The following is a 20,431-nucleotide window of genomic DNA, read 5'->3' as shown; positions in this document are numbered from 1 at the left end:
GTGAGTGTGGCTGAGTGGGGGTGAGTGTGGGTGAGTGGTGGTTGAGTGTGGGTGAGTGGTGGTTGAGTGTGGGTGAGTGTACCTGAGTGTGGGTGAGTGTGTGGCTGAGTGAGGGTGAGCGTGGGTGAGTGTAGGTGAGTGTTGGTGAGTGTGGGTGAGTGGTGGTTGAGTGTGGGTGAGTGTGGTTGAGTGTGGCTGAGTGTGGCTGAGTGTACCTGAGCGTGGCTGAGCGTGGCCGAGCGTGTGTGAGTGTGGGTGAGTGTGGCTGAGTGTGGCTGAGTGTGGGTGAGCGTGGGTGAGTGGTGGTTGAGTGTGTGTGAGTGTGGGTGAGCGTGGGTGAGTGGTGGCTGAGTGTGCCTGAGCGTGGCTGAGCGTGGCTGAGCGTGGGTGAGCGTGGCTGAGCGTGGCTGAGTGCGTGTGGGTGAGCGTGTGTGAGTGTGGGTGAGTGTGGCTGAGTGTGGGTGAGCGTGTGTGAGCGTGGGTGAGTGGTGGCTGAGTGTGCCTGAGCATGGCTGAGCATGCCTGAGTGTTGGTGAGCGTGGCTGAGCGTGGCCGAGCGTGTGTGAGTGTGGGTGAGTGTGGCTGAGTGTGGCTGAGTGTGGGTGAGCGTGGGTGAGTGGTGGTTGAGTGTGTGTGAGTGTGGGTGAGCGTGGGTTAGTGGTGGCTGAGTGTGCCTGAGCGTGGCTGAGCGTGGCTGAGCGTGGGTGAGTGCGTGTGGGTGAGCGTGTGTGAGTGTGGGTGAGTGTGGCTGAGTGTGGGTGAGCGTGTGTGAGCGTGGGTGAGTGGTGGCTGAGTGTGCCTGAGCATGGCTGAGCATGCCTGAGTGTTGGTGAGCGTGGCTGAGCGTGGCTGAGTGTGGGTGAGTGTGGGTGAGTGTTGGTGAGTGTTGGTGAGTGTGGGTGAGTGTACCTGAGTGTGGGTGAGTGTGGGTGAGTGTGTGGCTGAATGAGGGTGAGTGTAGGTGAGTGTGGGTGAGTGGTGGTTGAGTGTGGGTGAGTGTACCTGAGTGTGGCTCAGTGTGGCTGAGTGTGGGTGAGCGTGGCTGAGCGTGGCTGAGTGCGTGTGGGTGAGCAGCGCGTACCGGGCCCGCTGGGGCACAGCGCGAGGCCGCACGAGCGGTACTTGACACGTGGGCCCGTGCAGTAGGCGCCCGCGTGTGCGGGGCTCGGGGAGTCGCACTCGCGCCGGGCCAGGTGCACGCCGCCGCCGCAAGTGCGCGAGCACTCTCCGTACGGAGCCCAGCGACCCCAGCTCCCGTCCACGGGCGCCTTGGGGTCAGGGGGGTAGGGGGGGGCGGAGGGAGGGTTCAGGTTAGGATATAGCGTTTTATAATAACCTTGATGGATGATAATGCCACTAATGATGACAATTATGACAACAATGATGCTTCTGATGACATTGATAGTGACGATTATGATAACAATGCTGACAACAATGATAACGATGGCGATGATGATGCTGCTATTGATGACAATGATGAAAACACTCACCATGATGATGATGCTGATATCATAACAATGACGGCAAGCGATCAAACACTTTAATAATTACTGTTACGATTATGTCTCCAGGAAAGCCACAATGACGCTTTTCTCGTGGGAGTTGCACATTTTAAGATGCTGTCAGCCAATTAACGAGCGTTCACGCACGTGGGAGGAAACCGGAGAGCCTGGAGAAGACCCTCTCGCTCACGCGAGAGGGCCAACGCTCGATCCCCGCACAGAGAGAACGGATGGAGATTAGTCCACACTTTCTCTGTGCCGCGTGGATCCTGGCGCGCCAAAATCAAAGTCGAAATTCACGCTCGAATCCATGCTCCTTAGCCTAGCCCAAAACCCAAACCCCAACCCAGTTTGTGGACTCGAACATTGGGTTCGAGCACGGCTTTTCGGCGTTGCGTTTCTTTGTGACGGGTACAACGACTCGCATGGGGCGGATCAGGCGATCGCCGCTTTCCTTTGCTTCTTCATTTCCCGTCACCGTGTGCCCGTTGGCTAGATCCGCCGCGCACGTTCGCAAGGGCGCGGTAATAATACAACATTTTTACAAAACGGGTCTCATTCGAGCGCGCTCACCTTGCCACGCTTGCCCTCGCCCTTCTCGGTGCACTGGCCCCGCATGCACCAGCGGCCCGTGGCGCAGGCCGTGCCGTCGGCCCAGGGGAAGTGGCGCGTCTGGCACACGAGCTGTCCCGACACGCGGCCCGTGCACCACAGCTTGGCGCACGCTTCCGCGTACGGGCAGAGGCGCGAGCCGCGCCCGAACGCCAGCTCGCACTGGCGTTCCGCCGGGTAGGAGACGCCGGGGAGCTCGCCCGGAGGGGTCAGCGCGTTCGTCGGCTCGTCCAGGAGGCAGTCGCCTGTACGGGGGGGAGTGGTGTGGAGGGGAGAGCGAGGGGATGAGCGGTGGGGGAGGGGGGTCTACGCGCGTGTGCTTGTGCGCGTGCTTGCGTCAGTGGTAACGAGGGGAGCGGTGGTCTAGCGGTTCGCGCCGCTGCGCTACGAAAACCTGGTGGCCCGAGTTCGATTCCCGCTCAAGGCCAACACCGGTGAGGATTATCTAAACCGGTCTTGGGCCTCCCCTAGGTCAACTTAGCCTCAAATTAGTACCTCGTACCGTGTGTAAACATCGCCACTGGGGAGACAAAGGCGGTTGGGCATGGTGCTAGCCACCCACCCACCCTCGTATGCCGTGGCGGCCTTCATAGGTGCTCGTGAACAGCACTTGCCCCAACAGTATGTTAAGGCTATATGGGGGATGTTTGTATTTATGTGTGAGCCAGAGACTGCGATGTACATGCTCAGGAATCACGCATGCAGTGCATCATCGAGCACATCAGCATCATCACCACCACAACCCATATCATCATCAGCATCATCACCACCAACCATACCATCATCAGCATCATCACCACCAACCATACCATCAGCATTATCACCACCACTCATATCATCATCATCATCACCACCACCACAAATATGATCATCAGTCATCCTCACAGCATCATCAACAAGCGTTCTTATTTCCGGAACTTTGTTTCCATCGGACTCCACTCCTTCCGAACCCCTTTCACCGAACTGATCAAAGTGGCATAGGCAGGTGGATCAACTCGGGGGCAACTGAAAGTATTTCAGCACCGTCATCATGAATGCTCGGGGGGGGGGGGGGGGGGGCACAAAGAGACACGGTCACAGAGCTTGAACTCAGATTCCCCGGGCGTTCTGGCTTAGAGCTGTGGCCCCGCTTAGAAAGACCTCAAACCCCGAAGGCTTTGAAGCCAGTGGGATGTCAGCAGTTCTGGCTCGGTGACTTTGACGTGGTCATTCATTACGAGCTGTCTGAAAACCCAAACACACAAAAAGGCACACCCTACCCTCGGCGTTGAACCCAGGTTCTCAGCTGAGCTGGCTCAGCACTTCTAGAACAATGGGAAGCTTTGAGCCACAGGAGCCACCCGGCCGCGCCATCACGCCGCGTTTTAAATTAAACGTAAGAGCAGTAAAACTGTCCATTTGCCGTAAATTTGAACAGTGGGTGGCTGGGATGTCGCCCGGGGAGACTGTGACGGGCCTGCTTGGTCAGGTGAGAGAGAGAGCGTTGTGCCAGACATCGCAATGTCCTTCCCTTCACGCTAAGCCCTCAGTCGTTGTGGGAAATCGCTCCATGTGGCAAGGGAGGGCAGTGAATCTATGAGGTGTCTAAGTGAGGCTATGGCTGTCTGTGCCTGGCTTGGAGTCTCTGCGTGTCTGTGGATCTCTGTGCCAGGCTTGGAGTCTCTGCGTGTCTGTGGATCTCTGTGCCAGGCTTGGAGTCTCTGCGTGTCTGTGGGTCTCTGTAGGGAGGATAGGATTATGTTTGTCTGTGGATCTCTGTGGGAGGCTTGGAGTCTCTGCGTGTCTGTGGATCTCTGTGCCAGGCTTGGAGTCTCTGCGTGTCTGTGGATCTCTGTGCCAGGCTTGGAGTCTCTGCGTGTCTGTGGATCTCTGTGCCAGGCTTGGAGTCTCTGCGTGTCTGTGGGTCTCTGTAGGGAGGATATTATTCTCTGTTTGTCTGTGGATCTTTGTGCGAGGCTTGGAGTCTCTGCGTGCCTGTGGGTCTCTGTAGGGAGGATAGGATTTTTTGTCTGTGGATCTCTGTGGGAGGCTAGGAGTCTCTGCATGTCTGTGGGTCTCCGTCCGAGTTTAGGGGTGTCTGTGTGAGTCAGTTTCCCCTTTCCCTGTATCTCACCGTATCTACCGTGTTTCTCCTGCCTCTTTGACAACTCCCCATATCTCCCCGTATCTTCCCATATCTCTCCAGTATCACCCGTATCTCACCTAGTCTCCCCCGCACCTCCTCACTATTTACCGGCATCTCTCTGTCGTCTCCCCTAATCTAGGACACCACGGTGGCTATGAGATGTTAACTACCTCGCCTGGTATACGGGAGGTCATGGGTTCGATCCCGACCCTGACGCCTGCTGCTGTATATGTTGAGTTTTCGTTGTCTCTCTCCCAGTGGTCGCGTGGATTCTTCTCTGGGTCCTCCGGTGTTTGCCTTCACATTTAGAATCAACGTCACGCGTTTGGAGCGTTTGCCTGCGACAAACGTCCACGTAACCGTCATTTGTGGCCAGGTCGCTTGCGAACAAAAAAATACATACCGCTCAGCGGGCCTTACCTGCTCAAATAAAATAAAAATTGTTCAGTTTTAATTCGGTTTCATCTCCCCTTATCTCCGCCCCCCCCACCGCCCCCACCACCACCACCATATCACTCGCCGTGCTTGTTGTCGAGGAAGTCGGTGATGATGGCTGCGCTGCAGGCCGACCAGGGCTGCGCGCGGTCCACGTGCGTGATGGTGGGCGACATCATGTGGTGCTCGCCCTGCTTGCCGGCCACGCGCTCGCACGCCTTCACGTTGTCGTGCGGCATGTTGAACACGTGCCCTGCCGGGGGGACACCGCCACGCACGCGGTCGTCATCGTCACGCCCCTCAACGTCACACACCAACGTCATCAGTGTCGTCATCATCATCGTCATCATCGACTTCATCATTGTCATCGTCGTCATCGTCGTCATCGTCATCGTCACGCCCCTCATCGTCACACACCAACGTCATCAGTGTCGTGATCATCATCGTCATCATCGACTTCATCATTGTCATCGTCGTCATCGTCGTCGTCGTCATCGTCACGCCCCTCATCGTCACACACCAACGTCATCAGTGTCGTGATCATCATCTTCATCATCGATTTCATCATCATTGTCGTCGTCATCGTCGATTTCATCATCATTATCGTCGTCGTCATTGTCAGTATTGGCATCACCAATGTAATCAGTGTCGTCATCATCATCATAATAACAAGTTATCGTATTGGCTGAACCTGTCCAGTGTCTGAACCTGTCCTGTGGCCTCCACAATGTTGACTGAGGATTCAATAAGTGCTTGGTGCAGTGTGTCAGGAGACATGGGTGGGTGTGGTGATAGCCACGCTGCAAGCTTTTGTGTCATATCCGACTTAATAGGTGCTCACAAACAGCACGCTTGAGTGTTTGACACCAGATGTTCAATGTCACTCGGCTTCCCAGCGTCACTTTACCAGAATTCAGTATCATCTCATCAGCGGCTCTCGTCAAAGTAAAACAGCATTAACCTTTTGTTCCCCGAATTTCAACCTGATTGTGCTATCAGCGTCACGCACAAGACGAAGAATCCAATCTTACAGAGCGGTTGGGACCTTTCCTGTTCGAGCACAGCCCGCGGAAGTGGATATGACGGAGCTACCTTTGAGCCCAAGTGACGTAAGGCTCACACAATTGGGAGCATCGCCCCCCCCCTACCCGCTCTGCCACCACGAGTAATGTTCAGAGCATGACGATCCACCAATATCCGTTGACAAATTTCATGTTGCCAACGCTGCTGCTGCATGATAATTATATTGTTCTCGATCGTCATAATGACAGCGATGATGATGATGACGACGACAGTTCGTGATGACATCACAATGATGGCATCATCGTCATCTTTACAAAAAAAAACACGAGGACGACGACGACGATGATGATGATGATCCACCGATCAGCAGCGTGGTGCGTGCCCTCTGCCTACTCTTCCCCCACATTTCCTCCTCACCGAGCTCGTGGGCCGTGGTGAAGGCTGACGGGAGGCCATCGTCCTCGATGACGGAGCAAGCTCCGCTTGGGGTCGCACATGGTGCCGACGTCGGCCATGCCCAGGGTGTCGCACGTCTGCGCGCCGCAGATGTCCTGCCGGGAGAGGAGGCGTCACAATCTGGAGCAGTCCCATGAGCTGTGAAGCTATGTTTTTGCCACACAGTGTCCAGCGTTAGAGAACAAAGCAGGCCGGAAGCGCTTGAATCGGCGTCGCCGAGAGCCTGGGTTGGAATCAAGGTTCCAGTCGCTTTTGGGTTCAGTTGCGCGGTCGCGCAAACTGCTTCGTGTTGGATGTCTACAGTTTATTTCCGCACGCCGGGAGCTTCTTTAAGTCAAGGCGGCGTGTTTCATCGCAAGACCCACCGCTATACTCGGCTATAGGCTTGGCTCGGCAAATGGATAATCGCTGACAACTTTGTAACACGAGATTTGACTGAATGACTCGGCCGTAGCAGATTTAAGCAGTTTCCAACATCCAAACGCGTTATAGTCCAACGGCTCATTCATTGGATATTGCATACCAGTGTTATCCAGCTGCATTTGTTTAAGCTGGCAAAACGCTGCAGACTGGCTTTCAACTATCTGAGTTTCATCAGCCAATTGCCTGACATCATGCGAGGGTCGCCGTAGCTAGGCGTACGTAGTTTATTAGCCGACTGCAATGCGTCACCATCACTCCAAATCCGCAGCTGTGGTCAGACGACGCTTGGCCAGTCAGCACATGGGAAGACGGCCGCTTCAAGCCCCGAGCAGCGATGCCACAGAGGCAAGATTCGTCTCTCTCTCTCTCTCTCGCTGGTAAAGATGAAGAGCGAGGATGAGGGAGGAGAGGATGAGGAGCGGAGAAGGGTTGGGAGGAGAGAGAGAGAGAGGGAGGCGGGAGAAAGGGAGCTGCCAATATTGTTTCTTTAGAAGCGGTTTTACATCTCATACCGGGCATGCTTGGAAGAATGCCGTCTGAAGTGTTCGTTTATGGGAATAATTATCGTGGAATAACTGTTCACAGTTGACAGTCCACTGCTGGAGGAAGGCCTCCCCACGCCCCGCTAGTCGTGGGAGTTGTTTGACCATACTTCACCCCGTTGCTTCGTGCGGGTTGGTGCAGGGTGGAGGACTCAAACCGGCTGAGCCGTGGTCGGTAATCGGATATGAGGGCAGCTGGTTCATAGCTCAAGGTTCATAGCAAACCACTGTGCCACCACTCCTCCAGATAATAAGACTTCCCTTGAATTACCCAGGAAAGATAGTCCCGTGTCTCAGGGCTCCTTTTGAAGAGGGTCCCGCTACATCGGGATGTTCGGCCAATGCCATTCATGATTCAGTTTAGCGCGCAATCGTCTTTCGCGAACAATATTATCCATAACACAGGTTTTTTGGGGGTTAGATCGCGTAAAGACAAATGTGTCGCTAAACTGGTCACCACCCGACACAGTCAACTGGTAAGGCTTGTCACGCAAACAGAGCGTGCCAACTCGTCACTCGTGCTGGCGACACGTGCGCTGTACTCGGAGCGAGTTGCCACGTTCTGTTTGCGTGACAAGACTCACGAGTTGGCTGTGTCGGGTGGTGGCGGGTTTAACGACACATTCATATTTACGCGATCTGACCCATAAAAAACCTCTCTTGCGACTATTAACAATTTGATTGCGACTCCACATGTGGACGATTCCAGAGCACCCGGAAACAAAGACAAAGCGCCGCATCGAGGTACCACGCCGACCCACTCGGCGGTAGTGGTCACCCATCCAAAGCACTAACCAGGCTCAACGACTGCTTAGCCTCCGAGATTTGACGAGAACCGGCACCTTGATTTGGGTCAGGGCTAAAATACTGTGTGTGTGTGAACCGTGCTACCCGGGTTCGATTCCCGCTCACAGCCGACACGAGTCATGATTATATGAACCGGTCATTGGCCTCCTCTAGGTCCACCCAGCCTCAAATGAGTACCTGGTGCTATGTGTAAACATCGCCACTGAAGAGACAAAGGCGGCCGGGCGTGGTGTTGGCCACCCACGCCATCGTGTGCCATGCCGGCCTTCGCAGGTGCTCGCTAACAGCACTTGCCCCTACATTCTGTTAAGGCTACACGGGGGATCTTTGTCTTTGTTGCAATATCAGGGGTTGAGGCGTCCAAAGTCTGAAGGACGCAGGTCGGTCCTGGGATTGATGGCGGGTTGTCATCGAGAATCCCATCATTTCAGTTCATGGCCGAGATTTTAAGGAAAAAAAAACATACTGCAATATACAGAACAAGCAAATGCCCGTTCTGTGTCTCCGTGTATCAGTCATCGGCCTGTTGGCTTTCCAGACCAATATCATCCAGCAGCTAATTTAACGAAGCGAACCTCTGGACGGGTTCAGTCCTTGAGGGTCTCATCAGCAGAGCGATGCTTGTCAAAGCCAACGCAGCTGACTTTGCCAGACGTGCTCTTGGCAAGATCTCTCCATCGAGACCCACAGTGCTCCGATTCAACGCGAAGGGCAAACATGCCGAGCGCGTCAGCGGCACGCGCCTGTGAATCCAGCGCCTGAGGAACGGGTTGGTGGGCCGTGCAGAGATGGGAGTGACGCGGTATGAGAGCCCCAAGACATTGCAGGACGGCAAGCGGGTTTAGGATCCTGTCAAAAAAGCGAGTCTTGATTAATGATAATTAATGAAATAATGATAACAGCAACTGAGGGGTGGAGCGGTGGCGCAGTGATCAGCGCAATAGAAAGAGCTGTGGCCAGTTTCCTGCAGAGAGGGCATTTGACCTCTCCCGCGCCTGGCTAGCCGTCTGGGAAGAGGTGGCAGTGCCCACACTTGACCCCACGACGAGCAACCTGCCGATGGACTAACTGTGGCGGGACACGTTTATACTGCTGCCTGGACACACACGGTGGAGAAGGGGGGGGGGGGGGGGGTGAAATTGAATAATAACAATAATAATAAACGTGCCCATTGTTAACCTGCCGTGCTGGAGGTAGACTTGGCCGCCTGTGCAGCTCACCAGCACGACAAGAGGAAGACTCCCCACGTAGACTGAACAGACTGTTGGGGCAAGTGCTGTTAGCGAGCACCTATGAAGGCCGGCACGGCACACGAGAGGGTGGGTAGCCAGCACCACGCCCGGTCGTCTTTGTCTCCCCAGTGGTAATGCTAACCAGTACTGGCACTGCAGCGCGCCCTAAGTGAATAATATAAATGTTATGATTTACAGGAGTGGTGGTGCAGCGGTTAGCGCACTGCGTAATCAACCCGGATATTTCAAGTTCGATTCGCAGTTTCGATCTCCGGGCGTGACAGCTGAAGCAATGGGCACTTCATTAACCCCCCTCCACCACCAGCAGCACACCCCACCACCCACACGCCCCTCGACTGCTGCACAATCAACAGCATCGGAGCGAGGCGCTATCCAGACCTTCCGCATCTTTTTCCGAGTCGAAGCCGCCCTTGGACAGCAGTGGCGTGAGCAACACATTGCAGGGATGGCGCCTCGACTTTGTGTGGTGGGGAGCAGGAGGGTTGGCAGGGCAGTCAGTGGGGGGGGGGGGGGGGGGGTCAGCGAGGGGGGGGGGGTGGTACCTGTTTGGTGAAGAGGATAGCCGTGTCGTAGTACTCTGGATGCTTGTCGCTGCCCTTGTTGAATTTCTTTTGCCAGGCGCAGAAGTTTCTGAGCGTGAGCGCCGCGTGGCTCGAGATCTTGGGGCCCTTCTCCTCGTTGCTGATGACGAGCAGCTTCACCACCACCAGGTGCACGGCGTTGCGGATGCTCGGGTGCCTGTAAAGTCTCGCCGCGATAGCCATGAGCGTGAGCAGGTAGTGCTTCAGGTCCGCGCCGTGGTACGAGGCCATCGCCTCGTCGGCCACCACCAGCGTCTCCACGTAGCGCGGCAGAGACACGAAGCGCTTGGAGCGCGCCGCCGTCCAAGGGTTCCTGAAGACGCCACCATCTCCTCCTCCTCCTGCTGCCGCTCCCGTTGCCTCGTTGCTCGAGCGATCGAGGCGCTCCAGGAATTCGCGCGAGGGGCCGACGAACGCGGTGCTGTTGACGCCGCATCGTTGCACGTCGTCGCCGTCGTCCTCGCCGTCGCTATCGGCGAACATCTGCGAGACTCCTCTGCGCGTGATGACGTGTCGACGTCGCGCCGAGTCAGCGCTCGAAGAGTTCAACCCACCAAGTCCTCCATCGTCGTCGCCGTCACCAGCGCCAGCAGCAGTAGCAGCAGCACCCCGACTCTCCTCCTCCTCCCCCGGTGTCTCGGGCCGGATGAAGTACTGGTGCCGCCCGTGACGGAACGCGCCGCGCAGTCCCCCGCACGCGCTGAGCACCACCGTCGCGCTCGCGTCTCCGTTGACGCGGCCCTGCGAAGAAGCAGTGGCTCAGGTTCGCCCCCGACTCCCGCACGGCGCGCGCGAGCTCGTCCGCCCCGCCGCCGCCTCGCTGGGGCGCGCCCACGTGCGCCACGGTGAATGCGGGCGAGATGAAGCTGTGGTCGCGCACGATGTCCAGGCGGAAACTTTGGCCGAAAGCGCGCAGCGCGTAAGAGGCCGACTCCGACATTGGAACGCCACCACCACCATCGTCGTTGCTGTTGCTGCTGTAGTCTCCTTCTCGTGTTGTTGTTGTTGTAGTTGTTGTTGTAGGAAAGGGTCCCTGGTGGCCATCGACGCGTACGGGCACTGTCACGTCGCGCTCCGTGCGCGACTTGGCCGCGCCGGCGGGAGCGGCGCAGGACGCGAACCAGAGGAGGATCGATGGCATCAGCATCAGCAGCAGCATCGCTCGTGCCGTGCGAGGGCGCGCACGGGGCTCTAACGCGCCGACTCCGCGGTGCAAGCGGAGGAGGAGGTGGGGCAAGTTGGCCGACTGGTGCTGCAACGAAACCCGCTACAGCTACTTGCTTAAAGCTGCTGCCGCTACAGCTGCTGATGGCTCAGCTGCTGTCGCTACAGCTGCTTGCTTACAGCTGCTGCCGCTACAGCTACTTGCTTACAGCTGCTGCTGCTACAGCTGTTGCCGCTACAGCTGCTGCTGACTCAGCTGCTGCTCACGCTGGCTCCGCCGCGCGCTGCTGTTGTGCGACCCGCGCCTCGACATCGCTGTACAATGCCGCTGCTGAAAGCTGCTGCTGATGATGAAGAAGATAGTGCCGCTTGCTGCTGCTGATAATGATGATGATGGTGGTGCTCCTGATGCTGGAGATGATTGCTATTGTACCGCTACTGCGGCTGCCGATTCTGATGCTGCTGCTTCTGCAGATGATGATGCTGACGTTGGTAAGGCGACTGATACTGCTGTTGCTACTGAGAGTGTTACCCCTGCTGCGGCTGCTGCTGCTGCTGCACACAACTTACATTCAAGCTGATTATGATGCTACTGCTGCTGGTAATGCTCAACCTGCAACTGCATCCTATGCTGCTGATAATAATAATGCTACATCCACAAAAACAAGTATACAGAACTCCACAGATGACAACGCCGCTCACGCTAACCGTTCAATCTGCACCGCTGCCTTGTACCACCACAGCACTTCTAATGACGATGCTCGCATAATAGCCACACACACATATATACGATGCATACATACGTGCATGCATTCAACCAGATAACGCTACCGGCTGATGCTTTGCTTTGCCGATGAAATGCGAGCAGAGCTGTTCAATCGACAACCGTCACCGCCGCTGCGGCTGCTGCTGCTACAGCTGTCGTTGCTGCTTGCGCCTGCCGCTGTCGGCAGGGTCCTAGCAGGCTGCACGACTCCGTGTGTTTGCTCCGTAGCAGGCTCTCTCATTCATTTGTCCACTCACTCGACTCGGCTCACTCGCCGCGTGCTGACAGCGAGGCCGCTCTTATACCGGCGGGGCGACGCGACGCACGTGCGCGGCGCGGCACCGACCCCCTCGTCCACCCAATCGCGCCTCGTTCGCACTTAAAGGCGCACCGGACGCCTCGCGCTGCAAGGAGCCGCCTCTTAAAGGGACACCGTCCCTCAGACTCCTCTTCCACCCCCCCCCATACTCCTCGACTTACCCCCACCACCCTAACCACACCGCCCCGTTGGATGTTATAGCAGGGAGTGGGGGGAGGAGGAGGGGAGAGATCCCTGGACTCGATTTGATGGAGAGTTTGTGTGCGCGTTATTGTGTGTGTTGCGAGTGTGTGCGAGTGTGTGTGTGGGTGAGTGTGTGTGTGTGTGGGTGAGTGTGTGTGTGTGGGTCTGTGAGTGTGTGCGAGTGTGAGTGTGTGGGTGAGTGTGATTGAGTGTGTGCGAGTGTGTGTGTGGGTGAGTGTGTACGAGTGTGGGTGTGTGTGAGTGTGTGTGTGGGTGAGTGCGAGTGTGTGGGTGTGGAGTGTGTGGGTGAGTGTGATTGAGTGTGTGCGAGTGTGTGTGTGGGTGAGTGTGTACGAGTGTGGGTGTGTGTGAGTGTGTGTGTGGGTGAGTGCGAGTGTGTGAGTGTGTGCGAGTGTGTGTGTGGGTGAATGTGTGGAGAGCGGCAGTGTAGTGGTTAGCGCGCTGCGCTACTATCCCGGCGATCCGGGTTCGATTCACGCTCACGACCAACACCCAGTGACGATTATCTGACCCGGTTGTGGGCCTCCCTTAGGTCGACTCAGCCTCAAATGAGTATCTTTTATGGTGTGTAAACATCGCCACGTGCCGTGCCGGCCTTCATAGCTGCTCGCTACCGGCACTTTCCCCTAACAGTCTGTTCAAGGCTATGCGGGGGATCTTTGTCTTTGTGTGTTGGTGTGGGGAGCGGGAGTGCACCTAGCATGGCACAAGTCCCGTGGTGACGTCGCCGCCACTTCGTAGCGAACGTCGATTGTTGTTGGAGAGGTAGCGTAGCGGTTAGCGCGCTGTATTTCGAATTTCGTCGCTGTGCGACCCGAGTTCGATTCCAGCTCTCGGCCAACATGTGACGAATATCTGAATCATGTACCCCCCCCCCCACCCACCCCCCCCGTCTCTAAATCAACTCAGCCACAAACGACAGCCTGGTGCCGATCTATAAACATCGCCACTTCGAAAAGACACAGGCGGGGCCCGGGCGTGGTGTTGTTGGCCAGACCATCCCGTAATTTGCCGCGCCAGCTTTAATAGATGTGCGCACTCAAGGCTACACTGGGGATCGTTGTCACTGTTCCGTGGTTGCGGTCTTAGTCGTGGCAGGATGGGGGGGGGGGGAGAGAAGGAGGAGAGGAGGGAGGGCTAGGAAAGGGGGAACAGATGCAAGCGTCATGGGATTTGCGTTGGGGGTGGCAGCGCTCTCCGTGCGTGTCCTGGCTCTGGAGTGGCTCCGGCTCCAGGCTCTCTTCACCAGCAGCCCCGGGATCGCATCTGGAGCAGAGCCAATCGCAGCTTCTCCAGCTCCAATCAGATGCCTCGACCTGGCTCCTGAGCCAATACAAGTCAGTCATGTAACGTTGTCGTCGTCGTCCTTTTTTTTCATATTATTCCAAAGTCTAAAAAGTGTAACGCATTGTTTGGCGATGATGCTGCTGCGGCTGCTGCGTTGACAGTGGTGCACGAGCACAACGAATATGGAAAAAAAACACTCAGCACGCGCATCAGAAACGACGCTGATGTTTGTTTGTGCTGTGAAGAAAGGCCGCTGTCACCTACATACACTCAACGCATTCGTCAACAAACACCGTGGCCTTAAAAGGAAAAAATATCAAATGGGAGTAGCTTCGGGCAATTGCCCTTTTTTATAGCGCACAAAAAGTGTTTTTGTGTTGAGTTGTGTTTGTGTTTGTCACGCCCGCTTGTTGCAATGACTGCCAAACGCAGCAGCATCAGCACCAGCAGGCATCACCAAATAATGTGTTGCACTCGAACAAAGGCGTCTTCGAATATGTTTTTTTTTTTTACCCGCCTCCAGTAACACAATATTCCAATAACAATTGTTTGGACAACCACAGCACGAACTCAGGGTGTGCACAACTGTTGCGAAACTCCCCGCGGGAGTCGAGGTTCCATACCCTCGCTTGCCAGGATGAAGGCGATACAGCAGAGACAGAGTGTAGACCTGATCGCCATCTGTTCCCATCTGTACGGGAGAGTGCTGCCCCAAGGACACGTGTGAGTTTTCTCCAGGTGCTCTGGTTTTCATCCCGCGTGGAAAGACAGTCATCATGAATTGGCTGAACACCTCGTAAAATATGAAAAGAAAAAAATACAATGCAGGACCCTTCTGAAAAATAGTTGTTGGACTCAGTTTGACTTCCCATGATGAATAAGGAATTGTTATGAAACAAGTGTTATGTGCTGTATTTTTACAGTGGCATCCTGGTTATAATTGGAGCTATTTTCACGCGGATTATTTCGAGTTCAAATTCAATCACTGCATCCTGAATGCAATTCAACAACATAAAAAGGGATTTGAAAATTTTGTTCCAGTTTTTTGCTCCTGTGCTATCAGCGTCAGTGGGAAAATCAATTCGGATCTCTAACAGAGCAGTGCAGCCCTCCGTGCCAGCGCCTAGCCCACATAAGCAGACATCACAGCACTACTTCTGAGATTCATTGGTCACGTGAGCTATCATCCACACATTGCCCCCACCCTTTTCCAGTTACAGGAGTCATGTTTTATCGCACGATAGTCAAACCAATCTTTTTTTTCAGAACTGGAATTTAGCCAATTTAATTGCAAAACTAAATGTAATTAATGTGTTTTTTTAATAATACTGCCAACTTGTAACACACCGCATAATGTTCGCTCGATCTTGAAGACAGATCATGGCTCGGAGGCACAAGGAGGAACCGCAGACAAGCTGGAAGGCAGCCAGGCGGGAAACCGGTGCCAACAATTGCCCGAGCTCTGCCATCCTCTCCATATTAATGAGTGTTTACACACGTGGGAAAAAAAACCGAAGCGCTTGGAGAAAACCAATGTGTGCGAGGGGGAAACACTCAATCACATGCAGGGGGAACAGATGGGAGTCCACATGTTTGCTGTGCCGCTTTCTGGCAAGCCAAGGTATGACTGCTCGACAAGCCACGTGAAGTGAGTCACGCGACACGCGTGTGACCCACCAACACTCGCTGCCTCCACAGGGCAAGCTCACAGGCGTGCAGTCATTGTTTGCCAGGCTGAGGCCATCAATGCACCACACTTGACAACCCGGTTTCACCCGCACCTCCAATTAGCACGGTTGGCTACGTATGGGGCGAAATAAGTACATTAATCACAGGTGGCTGAAAGCTGCGTTCAAACCCGGAACCTCGACGGTGCAGGCTGAGCACTCTGACCTCTGAACCACCCGGGCCACCGTCTCCCCGCACTCACTCTTCAATATTCCTGTGTTTCCCCCCAGGTATGGTCGATTGAGCTTTATATCTCATTTCCAGAAGCGACCTGGCTATCACAAATGATAGCTCAAGGAAGAGGCTGATCACGTGGACATGCGTAGCAGCCAAATACAGCACTCTAAACGCACGTTTATCAACGTGGACGGAGAGCCGGAGACAAATCCACGCGACCACGGGGAGAACACGCAAACTCCACATATACAGGCGACCGGGTCGGGATCGAACACCATGATCTCCTGTATACCAGGCGAGCTAGTTAACATCTCGCCACCGTGGCGCTATTACAATACCCCCCTCCCCCCCCCCCCCCTCCAACGTTGGTGTGCGGCTGTTAAAGTTTTGTGTTCACGGGGCAGAACCACGGGCCAGCAGTGGAGCGGAGCTCAAAGGAGAAGCCGTTTTTGCCGCGGCTGTAACACGGCGCACGGGTCGGCGAACGCGACGCAGCTGGGGCGAGTTGTGGCTCCCGGTGTGGCCCGGGACGCAGCGCGAGCGGGGACGGCGACAAGGAAGAGCCCCTCGCTTTGCCCCGGGGCGACGACAACAACAACAACAACAACAAAAACAATAGGAATGGGAATCTAATTCGTACGCCCGTGGGTTGAGCGAATTAACTTACGGAAGCAATTTGAACAATCGAATAGTGCGACGGTGCAAAGTTCATGAATTAATGTCATGGACGAGATAAATGGACTTGGTGCAACACTTTCCATCGTGTGTGTTTTCTCAGAGTATTTATTTCGCGATATCAGCGTTACGTTCCAAGTCAAACAATGAGACATCGCCACAAGGATACGTGTGAACCGTGAAATCCCAAAATGTACTGACGTCATCGGAAGGGAGGCGCACGCCCTGATGTGATCTAGAGAAATGATTTCACACGGAACGACGTCATTTGCTTTGGCCACCGAGGATAGCAACTTTTGGCGCTGGTTTTTGATCGCCAACTTTTTTGGGGAGGGGCAACCGCTTGATCAATGTGGCCGGCTTTCTTTTTATTATAAAGTCTCTGGTAGCAAACGCAACTCTATACAAACATTTAATTTATAATTGAACTCGGCTTGCCAGGTTTGTCGCGCAGTGCGTGTAGCCTTGATAGACTGTTTGGCCAAGTGCTGTTTGCGAGCACCTATGAAGGCCGGCACGGCACACGAGGGGGTGGGTGGCCAGCACCACGCCCGGCCGCCTTTGTCTCCCGAGTGGCGATGTTTACACACCGCTGAGTTGACCTAGGGGAGGTCCAGCTTCGATTTAGATAATCGTCACTGGTGTTGGCCGTGAGCGGAAATCGAGCTCGGGCCGGATTCATAGCACAGCGCGCTCATCATTGCACCACCGCTCCCCACATACAAAGACAAAGATCCCCAGTATGTCCCGAGTAGACTGCTGTGGCAAGTGCTGTTAGCAAGTAGCAGCACCTATGAAGGCCGGCACGGCGCACGTGGGGATGGGTGTCCAATACCGCTCCCTCCGAATTCAACGAAACTCGCGCACGCGCGCGCGTACATGCCTCGCCATCAAGTATCAGTGTCCACATTCCAACGTCAACTCAAGAGAGTCCCCTTCTTGGCACGAGCCCCTACCTCGAGCGGCTCCCTCCGAGCGCCTCCCTCCCCCACGTCTCTGCTCCTCCCTCTCTCTCTCTCGACAGCAGCTGTCAGTCTGCTGTGGCCAGGAGGCTCGTCGCCATTCCCCCTCCACCTGCTCCAGGCGGCCGGGGAGGCGGGGGTCCCAGGGGGTCTCCGTGCGCCCCCCCCGCCCCGACCCGACCCCTATTCAAAAATCAAAGAGAGTCTGACATTTGCAGCAGCTACAGTTTTCGAATTGCAAACCGGAAAAACAGCCTGTTGGGATTGTGGTGAACGCGCTCGTGGGCGAGTAGATCGCTCGCCAAACGTCATCGATAGCACCAATGAGCCCGTCTGTGTGGACCTCGTCGTGATCAATCACACAATTATAAACTACAAAAATATACATATCATTATACCAGCTAAGGCCCACTTGGCTAAGGCCCAGCGGTCAGCTGTCCACAAATTATCACTCATCGGAGCGGCCTATCATGTGTAAATGTGGAGCAGCACAATACCCGCATCCGCCTTGGTCACCCCACCGCTGGACCAAGGCCTCCTCCTCCTGCCCCTCCAGCCGTGGCCACCTTTGCTCACGATCCCACGATGCTACGCGGTGACTGCATCGCTCCGTCTCCTCGGTGGACGCGTTTGGGTTGAGTCTCACTGCGGTTCGCGCTACAAACCCGGCCACTAAAATGAGTACCTAGTGCAGTATTTAAAAATCACCACTAGGGAGACAAAAGCGGTCGGGCGTGGTGCTGGTCAACCACCCCCTCGTGTGCCGTGTCGTCCTTCATAGGTGCCTATCGTGTGGAAATGTATAGCACTTGCCTTAACCGTCCGTTAAGGCTATATAGGGGGATCTGTGTCTTTGTAAATAAATTCCCTCTTGAACCACAATCGACCCTACCAGCACATCCCACGTATTATTTTGTACCGGGTTGCTGTACTGCATTGGACGGGGCCCATGACGCGCATGTTGTGTTCCTGCCAATAACATCAGGTTAACCCAGCAGCGGCCCGTTTGTATATCAGTCTGCAGCCTGCTGATGAGACTCAGAGAAGTCGAAACCACCGCACAGTGTGATGCTTAAACAAGCGCTGTTGGATAGCATTGGTCGAGAATGGTGATCGGTTGATTACAATCAATGTCAATGCATGTTTTGTATGTATGTTTAACTTCTTTCGCACCGTACGTAGCCAACCGTGCGAATCAGAGGTGCCAATTTCTTTACGTATGCCTGGCAGTGGGGATTACACTGAGGGACAGAAAGGGGAATTAATGTATCAGCGAGCAAATGCAAACTAGAGGCCTGATATTGACTGCTAAGGAGAAGTCGTAGGCTTGGGCAGGACGTGCCAACAATGGATGAGACCGGTGATGGAGTGGCAACTGAAGATACGACCACACCGGTTTGATGGAGCAATGAACAAACTCAACAAAACTAACGATGTTCACTTCACCAGGTAAGGCCCACTGAGCTATGTAGCTATTTTCAGAAGCGACCTGGCCACAATTAATAGATCAACGAAGTGGTTCATCACGTGGACATTTATAGCAGCCAAATACTCTAAACGCGTGTTTCTAAATGTAGAGGGGAAAACCGGAGGACCCGGTGAAAAACCCGCACGACCACGGTAAGAGACACATGCAAACTCCAAATTTACACAGGCGTCAGGGCAGGACTCGAACCCACGACGTCCTGTACACCAGGCGAGGTAGTTAACATCTGGTCCACCGCAGCGCCCTATGAGATCAGCCGGTGTGCAGGAGCGAGTCTGACTGCGCCGTCGTAGGGACCGCGAGAGATGGCATCGGCGTGGTGGGGAATTCATAATCAACGTTTTTGGGTTTAGATCGCGTTATTTATAAATGTGTCGTAACCCTCCACCACCCGACACGACCAATCAGTAAAAAAGTGTCACGTTGACAAAAGACAAATAGTTCACAGCTTTAGCCCACCGGTGTGTTGAAGCGTGAAACCACAACATTTACAATTTGAGTACGACGTTTCGCTGGTAATTGCATCCAGCATCATTGGCCTGTGTCGGGTGGTGGAGGGTTACGACATATTTATAAATAACGCGATCTAAACCCAAAAACGTTGATTATGAGTAATATTGGTCGCGAAAGCCTACGTGTTAAACTGGTGGTGGAGAATTGTTCACCCAGCAAGTTGGATAAGATGCAGAGCCGACGATAGCGGTGGACCCTTGTCTCAGCATTCACTCTGGTGTATCGCGTTGCAGAGGGGGGACTCGTCTGGCAGGAAAAACCCGCAGAGGAGACGAGACGCAGGGATCAACACCCCGCATCTCGCACGCAGCCAAAGCCTGGAGTGGCCCGGGGTTAGACGGCGATTCACCTACACGGAGAAGACTCAGAATCAAAGGGATGAACTCAGATCCGTGAAGACAGCGTCCGGTGCCTTGCCCCAGCGCAGAGAGCGTGACACCCCCTAAGTGGTATTGCAATTGGTCCTGTGAACTCACAGAAGTGAGCCTAATGTAATGTTATGCTCCGCATGGGACTTGTCAAGAGGCACATCAATACATCTCTAGGCAAGACGTATGATGGGATGTCTTAACCAGATGTCTGCATTGATGCCGGGCATGACGCCATACACCTGTGATCCAGCAGCGCTCTGGAGGCGGGGGGGGTTGGTGGGTCACACAGAGATTTCCGAAGCTCCTCAACCTGCTGGGTTTGCGAGGTGGCCAGTGGATGGCAAGTAAAGCAAGAGGGTTCGTGACCTCATCTGTGTGGTGGGTCGTTTCAGTATTCATCTCATCATATGCGTGGTGGGGTTCCTCTGGGGCAATCCACTACCCCTTTAATTAATCAAAAGGGAGTTGGCCAAACATTTCAAGGTAGCACGGGCCCTCCTGAAAGCAAGTTATCTTCAGTACAATCTGAAGATAACTTTGTAGCGTGCCCGTCAACTTGGTGCGTTGAAAAGATGATGTTGCCCGCTTGGGGAGTGGCACTGAATAGACCCGCAGGGGAGCACGTGGATTCGAGAGAGTAGGGAAGTTGAGAGGCGATCTTGTTGACTGCTGAGACAAGCGTGTGTGTGCTTGATGGCCGGTGGCCGAGACTAATGACGGAGTGTCAGCCAAAGGAGAGAAAACTCGCCAAGGAGCACCTCCCCCACCGTGGAGATGGAGCGATGGCGTCAGCCGTGAGTGGAATGTTTGCAATTTGCAGGACTGTAAGCGACGGCGAAAGCTTGCGGAGGTTATCATCCAGCAGTAGATTGATCACGGTCGATGATGATGATGATGACCATCACCACGACGATATGTAAAACTCCCTGCAGCTTGAGGAGTTGAGCTATCGATGGCGAGTGAATACGAGTCAAGCGTCAGCCCATTCCGTGACGTCGCTCGTACTCCATCCACCCCCAC

The 20,431-nt window shown here is 54.8% G+C and overlaps 1 protein-coding gene across 1 annotated transcript in view; it reads right to left on the bottom strand.

Moving 5' to 3' along the window:
* LOC133341951 (uncharacterized) overlaps positions 1–20,431 on the bottom strand; it is a 42,088-nt gene that overhangs the window by 3,793 nt on the left and 17,864 nt on the right. Inside the window, 8 exon segments of the mRNA XM_061550792.1 lie at positions 1,082–1,268; positions 2,076–2,359; positions 4,760–4,927; positions 6,115–6,172; positions 6,174–6,248; positions 9,721–10,500; positions 10,502–11,026; positions 15,802–15,862. Of these exon segments, the coding sequence (XP_061406776.1) occupies positions 1,082–1,268; positions 2,076–2,359; positions 4,760–4,927; positions 6,115–6,172; positions 6,174–6,248; positions 9,721–10,500; positions 10,502–11,026; positions 15,802–15,862 (2,138 nt within the window).

The sequence above is a fragment of the Lethenteron reissneri genome, chromosome 13 (genome assembly GCF_015708825.2).
Source record: "Lethenteron reissneri isolate LAM-NWPU_2019-01 chromosome 13, ASM1570882v1, whole genome shotgun sequence".
Taxonomy (NCBI): domain Eukaryota; kingdom Metazoa; phylum Chordata; class Hyperoartia; order Petromyzontiformes; family Petromyzontidae; genus Lethenteron; species Lethenteron reissneri.
Note: the sequence above shows the minus strand (reverse complement) of the source record. Positions and strands in the feature narration are given on the sequence as shown.